The 21,207-nt window shown below is 38.5% G+C and overlaps 1 protein-coding gene across 1 annotated transcript; it reads right to left on the bottom strand.

The window, feature by feature from the left end:
- Positions 1-41: 41 nt before the first annotated feature.
- camk1a (calcium/calmodulin-dependent protein kinase Ia) lies at positions 42-20,595 on the bottom strand. The gene is made up of 12 exons (XM_084928887.1): positions 20,214-20,595; positions 18,907-19,025; positions 6,745-6,876; positions 5,657-5,731; positions 5,063-5,201; positions 4,812-4,938; positions 4,458-4,533; positions 4,249-4,361; positions 4,071-4,149; positions 3,525-3,612; positions 3,190-3,358; positions 42-2,687 (listed from the first exon to the last, which is right to left on the bottom strand). Exons 2-12 carry the CDS (start codon positions 18,990-18,992, stop codon positions 2,584-2,586), a joined length of 1,188 nt encoding a protein of 395 aa, XP_084785013.1. The 5' UTR covers positions 18,993-19,025; positions 20,214-20,595; the 3' UTR covers positions 42-2,583.
- Positions 20,596-21,207: the final 612 nt, after the last annotated feature.

Raw genomic sequence — 21,207 nt, 5'->3', positions numbered from 1 at the left:
CTTTCACAAACCTGGTTATTATATTATGACAGAACACACAATGCATAGACAAGGAAGTTTTATTTCAGTTTCAGCAATCATATCTCTGTGGGTACAAATCTTATTTTCTTACATCTTGTTCAATAACCCATGATGCATTGCATCCATACATTTGTAGCTCAAAACAGCTTTTACAAAAAAGGATATACAATATATACTTATATTTATATTTATATATATAATATACACGTGTTTCTTTATGAATTTAGATGTGTTTGTAATGGGTAATATAAGCTTTAAAAAAACACAGCCAAGTGGAAACAAATCCCAGGAAAGGTTGAACAGAAGGTCATTACCAAACATATAATAGCCAGTTTCTCAAAGTCATCAACACTGGCTATCTTACAGTTAACATTAAGCCCTTCAAACACAGTTTGCATATTTTCCACAATTACAGTCATGTAAATCCAGAGTGATAGCCTTCTTTTACTGTACTATATGTATCAATAACAAAATGAGGGAAAATAATAATATGAGTGGGGGAAATAAACAGGTTTAAATTCAACTAAAGTGGACTGTTTGCGTACTAATGTAACACAACACAACAAGTGTCAGGATTTAAGTAATTCTAGCAAGCTGTTGGAGGGAAAATGCTTTGTCACACTCCTTTTCTCGAAGGCCGTCCTTCACCTGAGTCATACATTTAAAAAATGATGACATGCTTGATCTGTATCTTTAGTAAAGCATTCCAATTTCCCTGTATGGCTTTAGTATTTTGGGCCTTTTGCTCTGGAGGAACAAAGCTTGTACACTGGCAGACAGGTGATGCACACAGTGGCACTGATGTGTTTTTTTTTTCCCATCACTGTCTAGATATCAGCTAGTAATGATTTGTTGGAGAGATTCAACATAAGTAATAAAAGCAAAAAAACAGAACGATTAAAAGAGATTCCAGATGGAAATAAACATAGTACAGGAGAATTGTCACTCAGGTAGAGACTTGACCATCACAGTCAATGCAAATGATAAGTCCACTGTGCTGTGTTGTATTCTGTTAACAACATTACTTCTGGTGTTACTCACTTCACATTATATATCTCAAAATTACAGTATTACATCTTTTTTTTTTTTTTCAGTACAACAGAGTAATAATAATCATGTGTGTTTATACTAATTGATCATCATTCATGTAAACATATTGAACCAGGTCATGCAAACAGTAGACCAAAACTTCTTCCACTAGAGGTGCACAGCACAAAGCAGGCGGAGCGCGCAGACTGAGATCCCTCTGACTCAACAGGAGCCAGACCTCGAGACTGACAGCCGGCGGACATTTAGACACTTTGTCAGAAACAGAACAGGGAGGATGAACATGATATGGTTATGTTTGTTTTCTTCCCACTTGTTGTGGATTCTCTGTATGCTTTTTCTAAATGACGAGCGCCAATGGAGGAAGGTGAGATTACTGTGATTTCCAGACTTTTGGGGATCTCAGTTTGAGCCTCAGATAACAGAACAGCCATAAAACAAACAAACAAAGAAAGAAAAAAAAAACAAAGAAGTCTCCTTTTGATATTCGTACATTTCAGTGTTTTCCCTAACAAAAGCATGCAGACACTTCAGGTCAGAATGACCCTTCACAAACCCAGTCTGAGCCAGTATATAGAGTCCATAACCCCAGAATCACCCTTCACTTTCAATTATCTCCTTTGCAAATAGGCTTTAAACAAAAGAAATGAATACTTTTTTTTTTTAAAGACAGAAACACTAAATAGTGACAATATGAGGGGAAAAAAGGGTTAACCAAACAGAAATAGATAGGCAGGTGAAATCAGCAGTGAAGACACAGCTTGAGATTTAACTAAACAGCTACTTGGTCGATGACTAGACTGAGTCATATTGATGGGTGAAGAGTATAAAGACATGCAGAAGGAGCTTTCAGTACTCTTTTCATTAGCTTTTTTCCCCCCTGTCTGGCCAGATTTTTGGAGAAGGCTGCGAGAAATGTCTAGCATGTGGTCCAGATGGACGCCCATTGTAACTGCGATTAGAGGTACTGCAGATGACAGATAATATAAGAGATACGTAATCAAAGAGAATACCTTTATCTCATCACAGATTAAAACTCTAGGCCCTTCCTGAAGCCAACCACTTATAGTACTAGCAAAATGTCAATGGCCACATTCACCTAGATTTTTTCAACAGCGTGCTTTAATGGTGGTGATGGTGGAGGAGTATTGGTGGAGGGTTTCTGGACCAACATATTGCAAGATCCTCTAAAAGAGCCATGCCTACTTGAAGCAGCTTTGTTTACCATTAATGCAATGCAGTTGAAACTTGTAAATCTTCACTCATGAAGTTTTTTCTTTTTTAAAAATTATTATTTATCTTTTCTTTTTTTTCCCTGGGCAAAGGAAATGTATGTTTTGTCTGCACTGTAACAGTGACCTGCTGGCTGTGGATGTACTCTGGTGGACCGTGCCTGATAGCTGCTCTGCATTCCTGGCCAGACTGGGCAGGTCGGCGGGTCAGCGGGTCGGCGGGTCGGCGGGCTCTGGGCGCTCCAGGGATTTGATGTGACATGACAACACTATTAGGTTGTGCTCAGATCCGACTAGTTGGCCTGCAGCAGTAGGTGCAGCTTCTCAGGCTGTCCCGATCCGTGCTGCCCTCATTGCTTCCACGACGGCCATCCTCATAGTTAGACACTGGATGTTAGAGCAGAGCACGGATTATTCTGGGGTCTGAGATTATCCATGGTTGGTGTAAGAGCTTGAGTCTGTCTGTTCAAAGTAAGTGTAAATTGGCCTAATCCAGCTAGCTCTTCCTCCTAATTCAACACCCACATCATATAGGGCTGATGATAGAAATGGGCAAGATTTCCAATTGTACCAGATTCACATCTCATGACAAATCAGTGTGGTTGTATGACTGAAAACCTTACCGCAAACATCATAAATTATTGTGAACTTACATTTTAGGGCTATCCTAAATAAGGAAGAAATTTTGTCTAAAATAAAATAGTTTGTTTTTGGTTTAATTGCAGCTGATAATTACAGTAACTATGATATTATTATATACATATTAAACTCATCTCCTTTGACATGAAAATTCACACAATTTCTAAAAACATACACCTTGAATCACCTAAATTTTCCTGGGAAAAAATTGAATTTCCATATGTTCATTCACTGTGAACTGCTAACTTACAGCTCTCCTCCTCGCCATTCCCCAAATCGTCATCCTCCTCCTCCTCTTCCTCTGGGAGCAGATGTCCATGGCAGGGGCTGGTGGGAGTAATCTGACTGGGTCCCTCGAGACTAGTGCCCAGCTGCAACTTCCGCATGTGGCGCACCACTGCTGTGGCATTAAATGCTTGCTACATGGAGAGAGGGAAGAGTGGAAGGGGAAAAAAATAGTAAGAACCTTCTGTGTCTGACAGCTACTGAAGGAGGAAAACAGTTAAGCCGTACAAAATGAAACTGCTGGCAATCTTAATACAGCTCTTCCCACAGGGTGCTGCGTGATTCAGCTGAGGAACTGACCTTCCATTTACTTTTGGCAAAGTTCTTCTTGATTTGTGCGCTGACAGATTCGTGGATATTCTTATCCAGAGCTGTGTCACCACATATCCTGAAAGTCACCAAGAATTGGAGAAATTACAGGAATTTTAGGCACATGACCAAGACATCATATTGTAAACGATTAGCATCATTCATGGCTAAGCATTACTTCACTGAAGCATAAGCCAATCTGTGGAACACTGATCTGCTGATCTGCAATGTAGAAATGTTTATTTGGGCTTTTCCAAAACATCTGACAATGCACAATCAAAGAGATGAGTCAGCTAAAGCAATTAGTTATATGCACACTGACAGTAAGAAAAAACAATAAACAATATTGCAGTCAATAACTGATTGATTGTTGCATCTTGCGATATTAAAGAAGCCGAAATGTCACCCCTGAGAAACCAGAAAAATTTAAAAAATAAAATATAACAAATATATAAATAAAAACTTGAAAACATTTTCACACTGCTGCTTATGACATTATAGTAGCTACATATAGATCCAGTATTTTAGCTTTCCTACCATGGATGCTGGAGCGCCTGCTCACATGTGTATCTTTTCAAAGGGTCTTTTTCCATCAGGTGACAGATGAAGTCTTTGGCTGCCAACAAAATTTAAGTTCATGTAAAAATAATAATCTCATTTGCTGTTATTTATGTATTTTTTTAATCTGTATTTGTAGTAGACATTTCATGGTTACCTGAATCTGAGATGTCATCCCAGTATGGAGAGTCAAATTCATATTCTGCTTTCAGAATCTGCTCAAACAACTTGGCGTCATTCTCATCGTAAAACGGAGGATAGCCACATAAGCTGTAGCAACGACATTGGATTTTATTTAATGCAAGAAACCCCCCCCACACACAAACACTCTCTATACTTCTCAGGGATAAATAAACTGCGACTTACAGAATATAAGAAATTACTCCTATGGACCAGCAATCCACTGCTTTACTGTATGGCTTCTGAGCGAGCACCTCAGGAGCTGCAGTCAACATTCACAGAGTGAGAAAGTATAGAGACAGAGCAGCGGTGAGGATGAATTCAAGTAATCTTGACCTTTCAGTAATACTATGTGATCTGCCAGGTCATGTTAAACAGGTAGAGAGCACTTCTGAAACACTTGCAGTTGACTCAATAGTGGATGAAAGAGCCTCTCACAATGCAGAGTATAAAGAGGGGATATCAGCTGAAACAGCTAGTGCTAAGCTCACATGAAAGAGATGGGGGGACGTGAGAAGACCAGAAAATTGAATGCCTCACCCACATATCCAGGAGTACCACAGGCTGTGGACATGACGCTGCCCGCCCCCTCAATTTTTGACAGTCCAAAGTCACTGATCATAATCTTCGAGTCTTCATCCATACTGTAATACAGCAAATTTTCCGGCTGCAGAGACAAGAAGAAAGATCAAAGAGGAAGATTAGAAAAAAAAAGAGAAAAGAAAGAAAAACAAGCCAACTGCAAGACAGGTTGAGCTTTTAAATCTCTGTCTTTTGCTGAATTAAGATACCTTCAAGTCTCTGTGGACTATCCCCATATCATGGAGGTATTTGACTGCATCCAAGATTTGATGGATGAGCTGGCTGGCATCTCTCTCCGTGTAGAAACCTTTCTCCACAATTCTGTCAAAAAGCTCACCTCCAGACACCCTGTCAGTAAAACAAAATCAGGGAAAAGAGTCTCTACAGTACTGCAAATATTAGAAGTGATTTTCTCTTCAACATGAGCTTAAATTTGTTTAAATAAAAAAATCTATTATCTTATTCTTTTATGATTATTAATGTCGTTTCCAACGGTTTACTGAATTTTAGCAAATTGTCCGAATTACGTAAGACTGCTTCATCCTGCTAGTGATTTCATGAGTTTGAACATTTGAAATGACATATATTAATACGAATATGATACACTGTCAAATTTGAGGTGTTACATAATGTCATATGTAACAGATTTTTTAAAAAGAAGCTTTTTCCAGATTTATTTTCTCTAAATTAACAGAACAAAATCAAATGTTTCCAGGCTATTTTAAAGAAAAATATGAGAGGCATGTGTATCTTGTGTTGTGCAGTTGGCAGTTGTGTGCAAGCAATGAGGAAGGAGAACTCACAGCTGCATGACAAGATAAAGGTGGGATGTACTTTCAAAGATGTCCTCCAGCGAAACAATATTGGGGTGCTTGATTCTGAAAATTCACAAACAGAAATCATCAGAAATCTGTTTTTTTTAATTAATTCATTTTTTTTTTTTTTAAACAAGTCACATTTCACCAAACACCAAACGTTTATATTTAATTGGTCACCAGATGGCATTCTTGCTGCATAATTCCCATTTTAGTGAGCGCTGCTCTCTCTTTTCCCTGATGTGTACAATGGTGAACTCAGGTTAAAACAAGGTATTTACACTGCTCCCTAAAAATAGAAAATGTGACAGCCTCCCAGAGAAATCACAGCTAAGTTTTAGATAGATTACCTCTTGACTCTTTTCTACGCCTGCAGAAATGAACGAAAAACACTTATAGGGCCTAACAGCATGGCTATAACAAATGTTAGTCTCTTAAAACATTGATTTGGATTGCTTATTGTTATGAACCAGCCAACAGAAGGTTGAGCATCTCTCTTGGCTGCTGAGTCAAGTTGAGAGCATATGAGGCATCACTAACACAACAGCAGCTGAGAAGGGCTAATGTGACTTTTCGTAGGGTGAGAGAATCCCTCTGTCTTTTCTCAGATCTTTTTTTTTTCAAACTTCCCTCATCTCCCTCACTCTCATGTCTCTCTTATTTATTTCATTCTGACTTAAATATTCAGTCCACTCCTCCCATTCTTTCATATCATTCTCCCTCTATAATACTCCCCCCCACCCCACCCCACCCTCTCCACTTCTCCTCCCTCTATGTCTCTTTCTCTTTCTTCAGTACACTGCTGCGGGGAACTCCACACCATCTCCGCCTCTGTGTGCTGTTGCCCTGGCAACAGGGACACTAAAAATAGGTCTATCTTCTTTACTCCTGACATTTCCGGTGCACAATCCTACTGTTTCAATTGACACCATGCATTTAGTCACCCATTCAATTGACCCCTTGCATATATTTTGGAGTGATGTATATGCACTGTAGTACCAGGCTGCACTGATTGATCCTTCCAGCTGGACACAAAGCAGCAGCCGATGCATCGCGAGCAACTCCAGCGGCCTCACCTGTGTAGTACTGCGATCTCATTTTCGATATTGTTCTCTTTGCCTTCCAACGCTTTCTTGGGAATGCACTTAATGGCCACAAGCCTCTGAGTCCTCTTTTCCTCTGCTAGAACCACCTCGGAGAAAGCACCCCTAAAACACACACAAGCGTACATGCACCAATCAGACAGTAATTGAGAGACGTGTGGACTGAAACGGACAAAATCAGAAAGCTTTGTGCCACGATGCCTAGAGAGTGTGACATGAAAGAATAACACATGAAGAGTTGTTTTTTGTTTTGTTTTTTTAACAAAACATTCATGCTTATAAGCTCTAATAAATAAAAAATAACTATATATGTTTGAATATACAGGTTTTTGGTGCAATCTTCTTATTTCTTCTTATATGTTCTGCTAACTGGAAGGTTGGTGGTTTGAACCCCAGCTCCTCTGGTGTGCATGTTGTTCCGTCCTTGTGCAAAATAATGAAAATGAATTTCCCTCTCTGAGAGTGTGATTGATAAAGGGCTGCACGCACTGAATGAGGCACTGTATTTGTGCATCAATGCATGAGCGGTCAATAGGCCTGGAAAAGTGCTATGAAAACACCAATGTTTAATTTACCACTTAACCACACCAGACCTCATACGCTGCATTCAAACCATCAGGGTTTGTGTTTGTGTTGCAAAGGTGTGTGCGTGAGAGAGCGATGTTTAGATGAATAATTCACAACGGTGGCATTACCAAGAGGATTTTGGAGGGCCGAGAAAAGACTCGGGAGGTGATGCAACAGTCACATAGAAAGATGGGAAGAGAAGTTGTTTTAAAAAAGGAAACGATGTTCAATAATAGATAGAGTAAATGTAGTGTAGCTGTATCTGAGGGAGACTAGACTGCATTATAGATTACGGTCTGGTGATGATGAGAGGCAGAATAGTTTGTATTTACACAGTCTCCCCACAGGAGCGTGGGAGGGAGCTCAGGAGGAGACCTGAATGCACCAACATTGTTAGCAACCACAGGGATCCTTTCCATGTGTGCGAAGCAACACTGTCACTCAAAACACAAAAGGATGTTTGATGTTCAAGTTTTAGAATACGTCATCTTTTGAGCCATAACTCAAAATGTTTGCATTTTAATAAAAATCTTAAATAATAATTGCTTGCTTTATATTCTTTCTGCTTTTAAAGTTAATTAATATGTAATTACAAAGCTGATGTAATGTTCCTCTTCTTCTATTTTTTCTGTCATCTCTCCATAATAAATGCTCTGCCTGAATCCGTGGTAATCCTTGAGATGGCTTTGCACCGTGGCCATCTTGTGCTCAGCGAACCAAAGCAGTGGAAACATTTGCATAGTGAAGCTGATGCACAAGAAAGCAACCAATTCTAACACACATCTCTGGTTTCATTTTTAAAACGTCCTTAAAATAGTCTCAGAGCAAAATTGCATAAACGTCCATTTCTCATCGACCCCTGAAAGCATTTTAATATGTTTAAGCCTGCAGCATTTGTAGCTACATAGGCTTTCATCAGAGGGTCAAGAGTGCTAAACTTACACTATCGGTCAGTAAAACTCTGTCTAACTTTATGGGGATTATTGAAAGTAAGGCAATCAACACCTCAGGGGGGAGAGAGACCTATGGAAATCCTAATTTGATCACGTGTCTTTCTCATGGAAATGTAGGCAGTATTATCTCATTTTAACATGTGTCTGAAATGTACTGTTACATTGTATAAGAACTGCCTCATCAACTTTATAAATGGCATTTACACACTTCCTTGCTTTGATACATTTCTCTGAAATTCTTAGAACTACCTGTTCAACTTCCACATTACCGCACACATCATAGGGCTCATTCCTTTTAAAGCTTTGGCACATTTGTGGACATTAATACTAACTGCCCACATTATTAAATGCTTGTTTAATGCAGCTCAAATTGTATACAACAGCTCCTTCTATACTAACTCTAAAGCACCGAGGTGTCAATCCTTTTGAACAAGTTAAAACATGCCGAAATAACAGAATTTCATTGTGACTGATTCTGATAAAGGGCTGTGAAAGAGTCTTATCTTTTTATTTTCCATATCAAAATAATAGGATCTGTTAGCAAATTGCAGTACAAATTACACAGGTATAAATGTGAATCCTGTCCAGTCACCCATATGCCGTAATGTGTACTGTTGTACTGGAAAAGTGTGACCTTGTGGATTTTCAATCATTGCCTTTAAACCCACAGTGCAGTTTACATCACGAAACACAGAATTCACTGTTACACTGACAGCTAAAGTCTGTTTACTTTGTACTGATAAAGATTTTGAGTGTGTAGACTACTGTGTGTTTTTGATAAGAAACACCACCAGGAATTGTTCTGCAGTGATTTGAGATATGTACCAAAGTGACTGACAAAACAGTGAAACAACAAGAAAGAAAAATCATCACTTTTTATAGGTGCAGAGTGCAAGTCTGTACTGTTCAAAATGCTATAATATCAGACAGCAAAATATCAGCACAATACAATAGCCATAAAAAACAATAAACAAAAAATGAAGATTAAAAGACATAAATACATATAGTGCTTAACAAATTATTAGATCCCACCAAAGGTAAGGTTAATGCCACAGCTGCTGTAAATTAAAGTTACTGGTAATTACAAAAATATATTTTTTCATGTTTTTATGTGAAACATTTTAATAGTAAAATATAATTATTGTTATTATCTATGAATTTTCTCATTTACTGTTTTACAAAAAAGGAAAGGAAAAAACAGTAAAGAAGATCGATATTTTTTATTACTTTGCAAATTAAAATTGTACTTTTTAAGTTTGAAGTTTTACTTTCCTGAACAGAAAAGTGTGCCAGCTATCTGTTTTTTAGCAGTAATAGCTACCATCTGGACTGGCTGTGCCTCATCATACAATATTACTGGAATACATTTAAAAACACCCTCTCACAGATCAGTAGGGAGCAAACAACAATGGCACTAGCACAGGCATGTCCGAGAGTGAGAGCATGGAGTCAGTCCCCAGTGAAGACTAAGTACATAAAATGCAATGCTTTGCAAAATATGCAAATAAACAAAACAAAAACAACTGTTCCCGCTAAAAGTGGAAAAAAACTTGTTCCACCATTTGAGGCAAAAAAAAAAAAAAAAAAACAAGCTTTAAAGATTCATGAGGAGGCGATTCTAGCAGATTGCAACAATGTCAACCTAACTATCATCTCCAGTAGAAAATATTTTTCGATTTCAGCTTTATTATGTAACAATATTTTACTGACTACTAAACAGTTACAATGCTAGGTTGCTAGGTATTCTGTCAAGCAGTTTTTTTTAGTACGTTTACTTTAAAATTTCAGTGAAAAACATGACCTGGGCTACTTTTTGTGCTTACATGGGATTTATGCTGTGTCACTGGAAATAATGCTGTGTCACCACTATTGTACTATAATGGTGCATCTACTGCAAGAACCTTGTGGGAATAGATTCACATTTTGAATTAGGTAGTCTGTCATCAGTGACAGTAGCTCATTGGAAAAGAAGGATGGGAAGTGCTCTTCATTGTGTTTGCACTGATAAATACTGCTGCCTGCAAGCTGCAATTACTGATGAAACATTGTTGAGGTTTTTTTCTATATTATCATAGATTTCATAGTCACAGATTTCCTTGATATATAATGATATAATTTTCGAGCTGTATCGCCCACCTCTCATCACTATTGCCTAATTGAGAGTTCAATCCCACAGTTTATTCACTTTGCTCTAAACAATGTCATGTGACTGAAAAAAGTCAGTCTCTTAGTACTACGGTAAAGGCTGTGACAAGAATGTATCGGCATAAAAGAATATAAAAATATATTATCCAAAATGTAATTTAACATGCGTAAACATAAAATATCATTAGCTGTAACAGAACTATGAGGCTGTATAATGGTCGAAAGTGTTCTTATAACAATATGACTGCGTGATTTCAGCACATATCTGTGAGTGACAGAATGACAGAGCAGACGACAGAGCCAGAAAAGGATCATCATAGATGTACATATAAACACGCACATACACACACATGTACACACTTCCCCGCTGTTGCCATGAGACACACTGTAATTAACCATCCAGTTGCTCATTTCTCCTTGGAGACATAGTAGGGGTGGACTCTCAATGGGTTTTGGAGAGGAACACAGAGGAAGCTACTGTAGCTGTTGCTCTAAACTAATGAGAATATGTGGAGTGCTGTGTATTTTAACCCTGGACAGGTGCAAAAATGGGGCTGTATGTTCTCATCCAGCTGTAAGGTTTTCTTTTTTTCAGTCTCTGATTAAAACATTGTTTCTGTATCTAACCAGCAATTGGTAACATACAATGGAAATGTATTTAATGCCAGTAAATAATCCTGGCATGTGCATCAACTCGCTGTTAAGAAACTAAAATAAATACATTTCACATGAGTCACTGGACTCAAGACTCATAACTGATGCATCTGTCATCTTGGCAGTTTGAATAAGACATCTTGTAAAAGAAGATAGATAGATAGATAGATAGATAGATAGATAGATAGATAGATAGATAGATAGATAGATAGATAGATAGATAGATAGATAGATAGATAGACACACACACAAAAAAAAAACACAAGTTGGTGATGACACTATCAGCCCAGCTGTCTAAATGGACAAATATTGATTCACACATTCTCATATCAATGTCTCGCATTGCTTTCACTCTAATTAGTGGTATCACTGTACTGTACAACACACACACACACACACACACACACACACACGCACATGCTTTCATTTTTGTACATAATATACAGTACTGTGCAAAAGTCTTGAGCCACCCCTCATTTCTTTGTTAATTTTTTAGAGTGGTCGTTAGCATCAGTGCTCTCCAGGCCTTCGAAGGTATATCAAAATTTTTCGTTGGTGATTGGTTGCAGATAATAAGAGAGGAAGCACAGTGAATGTCTGTAGCCATCTGTAGAGGCATTGACATTGTACAAACTCTGTCATTGCCTTACATGCTATTTCTATGTATTTTTACACAGGTTTCAAGAGAAGAAATAGGTGTTGCTCAAGACTTTTGTACATATATACACCCATTGGCCACTTCATTAGGTACACCTTTTCAATACTTTGTTAACACAAATGTCATAGGCAGCATATAGACCTGCAGGAGTTCAAATCGAGCATCAGAAAGGAGGAGAAAGGTGTTTTTGAACATGGTCTGATTGATGGTGATTGATTGATCTGAAAATTTCAAAAACTGCTGATCTACTTGGATTTTCTCACACAACAATCTGAAAACAGAGTTTCCAGAGACTGGTCAGGAAAAATAAAATATCCAGTGACCCTCAGTTCTCTGTGTGAAAATGCCTTGTTGTTTCCAGAGGTCAGAGGACAATGGGCAGAATTGATATGCAGGTAACTATAACTCAAATAATCCCTTGTTAAAACCACGGCTTCTAACAAGCTGTATCTAATGAAGTGGCCAGTGAGTGTATTTGCACCGTTTTAGTCTTAAGCCAGTGACTTCATACACTAAGTTGCAGCCTTAACCCACTGAGTTCTAAGTATCATAGATGGTAACCCTAACTGTACACTAACACTATATATTCACTGAACACAGGTTGTCACATACGGGTCTAAGTCTTTGCTACTTAAGAATGAATACTTTTTCTAAGTTCTGAGAGTTCCTTAGTTCAAAAATATAAATTTTTGTGGCAATTACTTTTATCAGGTTCTTTTTTTATTTTAGGTGATAGCTTCACAATCAGTAAAAACTGTTGCCCTTTTTGAAAACATCTACAAGGACCTGTAAGCCTATCGATCTCACCTGATACAAAATACTCACTTCAAATCCAACACGCCTCCAAGTCCCAAAAAAACCATTCCCATTTTAGTCCAATCCATAATGTGTGTGTGTGTGTGTGTGTGTGTGTGTGTGTGTGTGTGTGGGGGCTTGAGAGAGTGTAAAAGAAGACTGCATCTCTGTGGATATATAGTACAATCCAATTCAAAATTATCTCTAGATCCATTTTTCACATTGCAAAAATATCTTTATACATTCACACCACCAAAGCTTGGGAGTGGAGTGGACTATTCACCAACAATTGTACAACTGTACGTTCTCCCTTCACTCTGCTAGAGTTATGTGTAAGCCAAACCTCTTCACTCCTCTCCTATTCTCTTCAAACAAACTAACCAGCACAGGTGCTTTCCAGTGATTCTGAGTACTGCACAGTCACAATATTTATACTCATCATCCACCTTTATGGCACAAGTAGTTCTTAAAGCTGACCTGCCTCATCTCTTTGTTTTATTTGAAATTAAGGCTCATTTTATTGTTATCCTGTCTTTCTGAGTCATACTTTATGCCAAATAGCTTCCCTTTTAAAATGTCAGTTAGGTCTTGATGTTAAAACTAATTGAAACAAGGGGTATTCCAAAAGTGAGTCAGATACCATCGCTTAGGTGTAAACTATGATTGTGAACTTATTGCATTATTCCTCTAAAACCTGTTTGGTATCATGTAATTACCTTGTACCTTAACCGGGAGCTCTAAAAGAAGAATCAGGCATCAGCAGTAAACTTCAGAATCACTCTGCTGTGGAAGCTTAAGACTGATTTTACTACTGTTTTGTGGTTTAAATGATTTGTTAAGTAGCCTCTGTGTAGCTCATTTCTGTTAGACAAGCTACCAGCTCATGGGTATAATCCCTGTCCACAGCACTCATAAACTGAACTTATGTTCCTGCACACTATCACTGTTCATGATTAAAGTCAAGCTGCAGCGTTCTGTTTTGTAAATAAACACATTAAATTAAGTGATTTCAGAGGACATTTATCCACACTGTAAAACAAAAAGACATCTATTTGGACAACTGAGATACAGAAAAACGAAGGCTTTCAGTATTAATGGCAGTAATAAACCACAGCAACTACAGCAATGCCTCGGCCCCTGGACTCTCCTTCCATCTTAAAGTCTTAAACAAACACTCTGGGTAAAGAGGGCCAACACAGAAGAAACTTGAGTCAGCTAGACTCTAATCGCATGTTACACCTCCATAACAAGTATCAAAATATAATCTGAACTTTTGTCTACTACTTATGACTATTAATTCCAGAAACAAACAAACAAACAAAAAAAAGATTCTATCTGCATTTGTTTACTGCATTTTTCATGATGAAAGATTGACCCTTGACCCTTTGGTAACACGTTCTGCATTCATATACTTCCTTTTAACATTAGTAGTTCCACAAAGTAAAGGTTGACTGATATAAGCTCTTTAAGATGGATATCGATACTTCATGACACTTTATGATTTATAAATGTGATACTCTGATATATCTAGTAGGGGTGCAACGATACACAAAATTCACGGTTCGGTTCAGTTCGATACTTTGGTGTCACGGTTCGATATTTTTTCGATACAAAAAAATGTTCATGCTTTTTTAATTTGTCATTTATTAAAATTATAAATATATATTTTAACTCAAACGTACAGTTTTTAAATTTAATGTTGCTGAAACAACAAAGGGATAAAATAATAAATCTATCTGATCGAGAAATCACTCATCTTTGGAAAAGAGAGTTTATTACAGAGAAATGGTTCTTTCCAAAATAAAAGCTAAAAAATAAATAAAAGCTATACTATACGCTTCTTCTGGGGTATATTCTCAGCAGCATATTAAACATATCAGGTCCCCATAAGGAGAATCATGTGCTAACAGCTGTCTAAATGACTCGGGTAAAGTTTGTAGCATGCGTGCTTGTTGTTTTTGTCTGCTTCCACTTGTCTTTGCACTAGGATGATGTCGGCGTAAATGTGCAGTCATATTAATTTTGTTCCCACTAGTGCTGTCAGCGTTAATCTGAAATGACGTTAACACCACAACACGGCAAATCTCCGTTAACGAGCTACCGCGGATCGCCCCGTGCGTGGGGCTGGACAGCGTCAACACGTTAACGAGCAAACTGCGCTAACGCAGTAGTTCCCACCCATGTAATTGAGCATTGCGTGGCACATCCGACATACTGTTTTACTTTTGTCCATGACGCGCTTACCTTCAGGGTCATGCTTCACATGAAGACCAAAATAGTTCCAAAGGCCAGATCTGAATGAGGGTGGGGGAGGTTCAATTTTCCATGTTGCAACGAGCTTAGCTTCTGTCTTGCTAGCTTGCGCTGCGCTCAGTGGATCTGCGCTCGACAGTGCAGCCTAGGCGGAGTAGTCGAACGCAGATCCTCTGACCATCGTCAGAAGAAAAGTTGATAAAATAAATTAAAAATTTTGTATTGTTCGATACATATGCGTACCGAACCAAAAGCACTGTATCGAACGGTTCAATATCGATACGAGTATCGTTGCACCCCTAATATCTAGAGATGGGAATGAAGAACCAGTTTGAGTAGTTTGATTCCTTGGAATGTATTGCCGGCTTTTCTATCCGTCCTACTTGCAAATATGCTACAATCAGTTGATTTCAGTTTGTGTGCTGGAGAAGGGAAGTTGTTGTGCAGTCTAAAGTGGGGCTATGGACATTTTGTTTTGACTGCACAAAAGGAGAAGAGTGCAATGGTAAAGTATAAATTGCAAACAACTACATTATGCTGCTAACGCACCTTTTGCTCTTAGAAATCACCTGCACAGACAGCATGCTAACGGTAAGCTAGCGAAGACCCCAGAGTGATGTTAAAGCTGAGTGAATGCTGATCCCACCCCAGCAGCCAGACCCTGAACTTCAACAGGAAACAAACTGCTGAGCAGTCAGGCTGCAGGCTTCGTTTTTACCTGTTCATGTTGGAGTAATTAAGTAACATACTGCTTTATTTAAAAATATTCTGTGTGATATGTGTAATACATTACTTCTTTGAGTAATGACCCCAACTCTGATCTCAACAAACAGGGGAAAAACCTCCAACATGCACAAACATTTGAACACACAGCATGCAATTAATTTGCACAAATGTAGTGTCTTTGTATATGCTGGTGCATATACAAATCATGGTGGTGACTAAGAATGGAGCCAATGAGAACACAACGTCAGCATTCATCACAGGGTTGAAAGTTGTTTCTTGTGTCTCTTCTCACTTTTTACATTTTAATTTATCAACTGTTATAAATACATATTCCAATAGATCATCAAATATCTAATAATAGCTGATAACATTGACCCATAAATAAATTAGGCTCACAGTCATACATTAGGAACAGGGAGAGGGATAGAGCGTGCCACCACATGAGCCCCAACCAGCCCCGATTAGGTAGGTGTTAAAAACTGTATCTTGATGGAGTCTCACTTGGTTGCCTGACACAATTTATCTAATCATCCGATGACACTTGGGTTTTGTCAATAAATGAAAAAAAAAAGTGTGTTGAGGATTAGAGTGAATGTGCTCTGGAGAAACTGGTAGATTGAACGCATTACCTCTGGACAGAAACAAGTTGTCTGTTTTCAGGAGGTGTCCTAAATAAACTGATGAATAGTTTAACACACCAAGAGGCTAAAAATGGGCAAATTTTTAAGAGCATGTACACAATTTTGTGTACAATTTCATTACACTAACATAATCCCAAGACTCTATAGTGCCCTACAACTCTGTCTCATTCATTTCATTCTTGGTAATTCACAGTGTTGAAGGAGAAAAGCATAACAATAACAAAAGTGAAAAACAGTCTCCAAAGCAAGACAGGTATATTAATTGTAGTGGGGGGATTTCTTTTCCCCCATCTGCTAACACTACCATGAGGACAATTTGTTCTCCAGTGGACTTCAAACAGAGGTAGAACTGTGAGGATTATTCGGATCTGAATATAATATTTCAACATAAATCAATTAACTTCACACACTGAATTCCTGGATAAAGCTCCCCAGTAATCTTTTCTCTGAGCATAAGGAGCTTTCCGTCAACACATTAATTCTACCCTCTGCTAGGTCCAGCTATAGTGACAGGAGGGAAAGAATATTACTACAGCATTTTCTTTTTCTCGTTTTTTTTTCTGGAATAAGAGAGCATGGCATCCTGGCATTTTACTCACTTCAATCCAAGTTATATAACCTTTAATATCATACTTTAACAGTCACTGTTTTAAGTTGCTGTGGAGTCCTGGTAGAATCATTTCAGGAGTTATGAGCATTAAGCAGCAGTCATGAAATCTGAAACATACAGTCAAAGTGCATTACAGACAGCATGCACAGCTCTGAGACACAGATTTTCTGTCTCTTGCAGTGTTTTAGATAACGAGACAGTGTCATCTACCCACTGCTATCTCACAGTTTTGGATGGGGACCAGAGTTGTGCAGTCATTAATATCTGATTCTGTGTTGCCTCTCTGGGGAAGCAGGTGTGATTCCAAGAGGAGAGAAAACAGCCACACTACATATGGCACACCCGTGTCATCACAGGTGGATGTGTGCTAGGTCACTTGTACTCAGTTTAGGGGTGGAGAGGTGCCCACCTGACCATCTGGGCTCAGTCCTGTCCCCCTGGAGGGTGCAGATGCAGGTCTGCATGAACCCATGCTTCACCATCACAGACTGCAAGGCAACCTGAACCCAGCTGGTTGAAGATTAATTTGGTAGACTTATTAAATCAAGATTTAAAATGTATTTCAAATTCCAGACTATGAGGCAATAACAAAATGTAATCAGGGTCAATATGAGGGCAGCGGGAAATATGATTCGCCGCCAGATTTTACATGACTGGTTGGACTCAAGCTTCAACAGATTTTCTGGCAAACTGCAGTCAGCAGTTACAGCCAACTTCTCCTGATTACCCAAGTTTGGAGTTCATACAACAGTCTTATATCCTCCTGTCAGCCATGATGGAGTAGCTCCCACAGACGCATATGAAAAGGATAAAGAGTAACAAGTCATACTGAAAATTACAATTTCATAACTTGTATAAATAAAAGGGATCTATCCAGTTACATTGTTTTTATGTTAGTATGAAATGTGTTCTTATTCTTTCTTTTTTTTACTATAGAGTTTTCATAAAAGGAGAAAATGTATTATGTATACTGTAGGAAAGAGGAAACCCAGAACAAACAGCCTACAAGTATTTCACATCCTCCTCAAGCGCTAACCTCTGGAGCCAAAAAAATCTTTACGTTTGTGTTGAAAACTGCAGTTCTTCTGTTGACCACTGGAGGCTAGTTCCCAAAACAAATCAGTCCCATTAGACTCCATGTTAAAATGACAACATTTAAAGCACTAAACAGTCTGTTTTACATTCTGGTACGAAAAGTGTTTTCATCTCTATGGATAGTTTCTCCCTTCATAACAATTCTAGAGAGTACATTTTCTTTTTTCTTTTTTTTATTGCATTTAATTGTATTTTTTACACAGGCAGCTGCAGTCGATTGGTATCTGCTGGTCCCTTTCTCCACTAGCTGGAATCACTGAACTGGACCACTACACTGTGCTTCTGCTTTTGATACCTTTTGGAGCATTTTAATTGAATTATCTGACAACTAACAAATGCACTAACATGGTTTACTTGTTATCATGACAACTCCACCCTCTTGCTGAAATATGGTCATTGCTACCTAAACAAAACAAACAAATAACAACAACAACAACAACAGCAAAAAATGAGGATAGTAAAAACACTGAAGCTTGCAGTTGCAAATCAGTTGGTGATGCCATGGTAGCTGCATTCCTGAGAGTATGGTTTAGATCAGTGATAGGTGCTACACAGTAGTTAAATGGTGTGGAAATATATGGTAGAATGGCTGTGTTAATGTCAGGCTGTGTTAATCCTCATTATTTTGCTTTCACCACATTAAATCATGCAACATGCGTATGCACTCTGTCACCTGCAAGTACTCATAAGTTACAATGCGCATGGACAACAAATGCCAGCTTCACTATGTGAGGTCTCAGACTTTACAAACCTACCAGTACTTGTATGGGTTATATCTTTGTGATGATAGAACCTCCAATAATGAAGGGAAATTTAATTCAAATTCTAAACATACATGGTTGTTTTTGTATCTAGTTATCCATAGTGTTATAGAGGCATTCCCGTTGCTGAGATTTCAGCAGTATTGGTGTAATGCAGACACAGCAAAAAGGAGCGTGACATCCAAATATTCCCAAAAGGTGTGGGAGTGCCTTTGCGAGTTTCGGCCAGTCAGCCATCGAGCTGAAATCTGTCAACTAAACAGTAAGTACTACTTACGTTCCCAGCACTTCTTTGAAGTCGTAATGTTCTTTGATGTCTGATGTCTTCTTTTTCCATCCATTTCCATCCTCTCCAAGAGGCATCCTACAATGCTGATGGGAAACGCCACACTACAGCTGTGGAAAAAAATAATCAAGGAAAAGACTCAGAGTATACAGAATTAAGTTCAGATCAACTGCATTGATTTTCAATAGAGAAACAAATTAAATGATCAATTCGGGGAATTAGTGACTTGGTTACATTCTAAGACTTCTTTTTTTTTAATTCTTAAGGAAAAAACATCCACTTTTTCTCTTCTACTTTTATGTTTGCAAAGATTTAAATGCAAAGTGGAGATATACATTTTTAGGAATTTGTATACAATCTGTGCATTCCTACAGTGTTTAATATTCAAAATTAAACAAAAATATTCAGTGTTTTTTAATTGTTTTAGATTACACTCTGGTTATCTGGTGTGCTGCACTGAATGACAAGAAAAAAAGCTGGAAGTAAGCGCATGATGACAAAATACAAAATTACAACAGCTCTTGTGTTTGAATTTATCAAACAGGGCAAATTAGATAAGCAAGGTATGTCTTATTAAGATATAGACATTAATGAGATAAGAAATAGAAATAGATCACGACAAAACAAACCTGTAGCAACAAACCTAGGACAAGTTTACAAACAGAAACCACAAACCACTAAAAATGACAGTTCTCCAGTTCTAAAAACCACTAATAAAGTAGGGCAAACAGTGCAGCAGAGGCTGTCACAAGAAAGCGACCATATACCGTGGCAAAAACAAACGCATGGTCAGTAGGTTGTAGGCAGGCACCAGCTGGGGGACCTGTGCTATATTTAACACTTCGCTTGAAACAATTGGGTTTCTCTGAAGAATGAGTATCTACAAATATACAAATCCTTGGAGATCTTTGAAGTGGAAAGTGTAGGCTATTCCAGTGATTAGGGTTTGACAATAGAGGCTGCAGGGCTGCAGGGCGTGAATGGCAAGCAAGAAAGGAGTTTGAATGGAAATTAAAAACGATGCGATATGCTTCTAATGCCACAGCGAGCTCGTTTTTCGTGGGTCGTGGTGAACATGCAACTATCATAGACTACAGGAAGAATAGACGATGTGGGTGTGCGAACCATACTGCAGCGCTCAAGGGTACGGCAGTCAAATCAAGACAGCATCTTTAGGTTTAAGCAGGAGGCTGCGGACATGCGACAAGGAAGTGGAGCAAAGGCACTTTGTCTCACAGATAAAAATAACACAATGCAAACAAGCCTGCAATGAATGTTGAACTGAAAAGGGAACGTACCTAAATGGCGATCTGTGGCTGTGATGCGTTCTTCTTCCCTCTGGGAGCGAGTGTGCTTGCTGTGCTTGTGCGCAGCGCTGGGTCCGCTCCGACTTCTCCTGACGTCAAGAAAGCCAGACGTCTATGGACGTAGTGCACCATAAAATCACTATCTGTTCCCTCAACAACGCGATCTGCGATTCACCTTATGACTGTCGAGCGACTGTCTGTTACAGCTGAAGAGTATTTATTTTTGGCGACACTATAGCGCAGATAATTCTCCTCCTTAAGCACTGTGCGAGTTAGATTCAGGCAAATTTTCAAGAGTTTTTGAAAGTCATAACAACCCAGTTTGAATAAATTATCAATCACAGCCAGAGAAGCCGGTTTAGCTACAGCAGACTAAACCTTTTAAACGCAAAATGGCCCCAGGATGAATTATTATTTTACGCATGAATTATCAGAGGATTAAATCTCCCTTCCGCACCAAGCATCTTTCTTTTGCAGCTCTGTGCACTCTCACACTTAAACCATTTCCTGGCAGCCAAGTGACATGCAAAGGTGTGGACAAACAAAAAGCAGGTGAGAAGATCCGGGAAGAAATAAAATGTCTCACTCACTCATTAAAAGTTTATCGTTCCCCCTTGAATGAAGTTTGATTATTGTTTCTTTTTTAGTTTAATATTTATGTCGTAATTCAGTGATTGTTATTCCTTTATTTTTATCACCACTTGCAGGATACTGTCCACATACTAAGAAGACAATCACTGAGTATCTAAATGTATATTCTTGGTAAACGTATACGGAGAACTCCACCAACCAGTCTCCATGGAACATCACAGGGAGAAAAGGCTCCACAGGGATGGTAGCACACAGCCCGCCATTTCTGGGAAAAGGCAGGGAGTTGTCCTTGTAAATAAATGTTGGTTGGGCGTATTGCATAGCCAATATTGTAAATCCAAACGCAATACATTATAATACAAATGTCCTTAAAAACACAGAAAAGCTAAGTGAA

The sequence above is a fragment of the Perissodus microlepis genome, chromosome 5 (genome assembly GCF_051167445.1).
Source record: "Perissodus microlepis isolate ML-2025 ecotype Zambia chromosome 5, ASM5116744v1, whole genome shotgun sequence".
In the NCBI taxonomy this organism is placed as follows: domain Eukaryota; kingdom Metazoa; phylum Chordata; class Actinopteri; order Cichliformes; family Cichlidae; genus Perissodus; species Perissodus microlepis.
This window is presented reverse-complemented; position numbering and strand designations above follow the sequence as displayed.

Bases quoted from the DNA above. Each gene is read 5' to 3' on its own strand.
- camk1a (XM_084928887.1), bottom strand. From the start codon at position 18,992: ATGCCTCTTGGAGAGGATGGAAATGGATGGAAAAAGAAGACATCAGAC. The intron at 4,534-4,811 runs GTGAGGCATTCA...TGTTGACTGCAG, and splicing joins TGGTACTCCTGGATATGTGG to CTCCTGAGGTGCTCGCTCAG. The intron at 3,613-4,070 runs GTAGGAAAGCTA...GGTGACTTTCAG, and splicing joins CAGGCGCTCCAGCATCCATG to GATATGTGGTGACACAGCTC.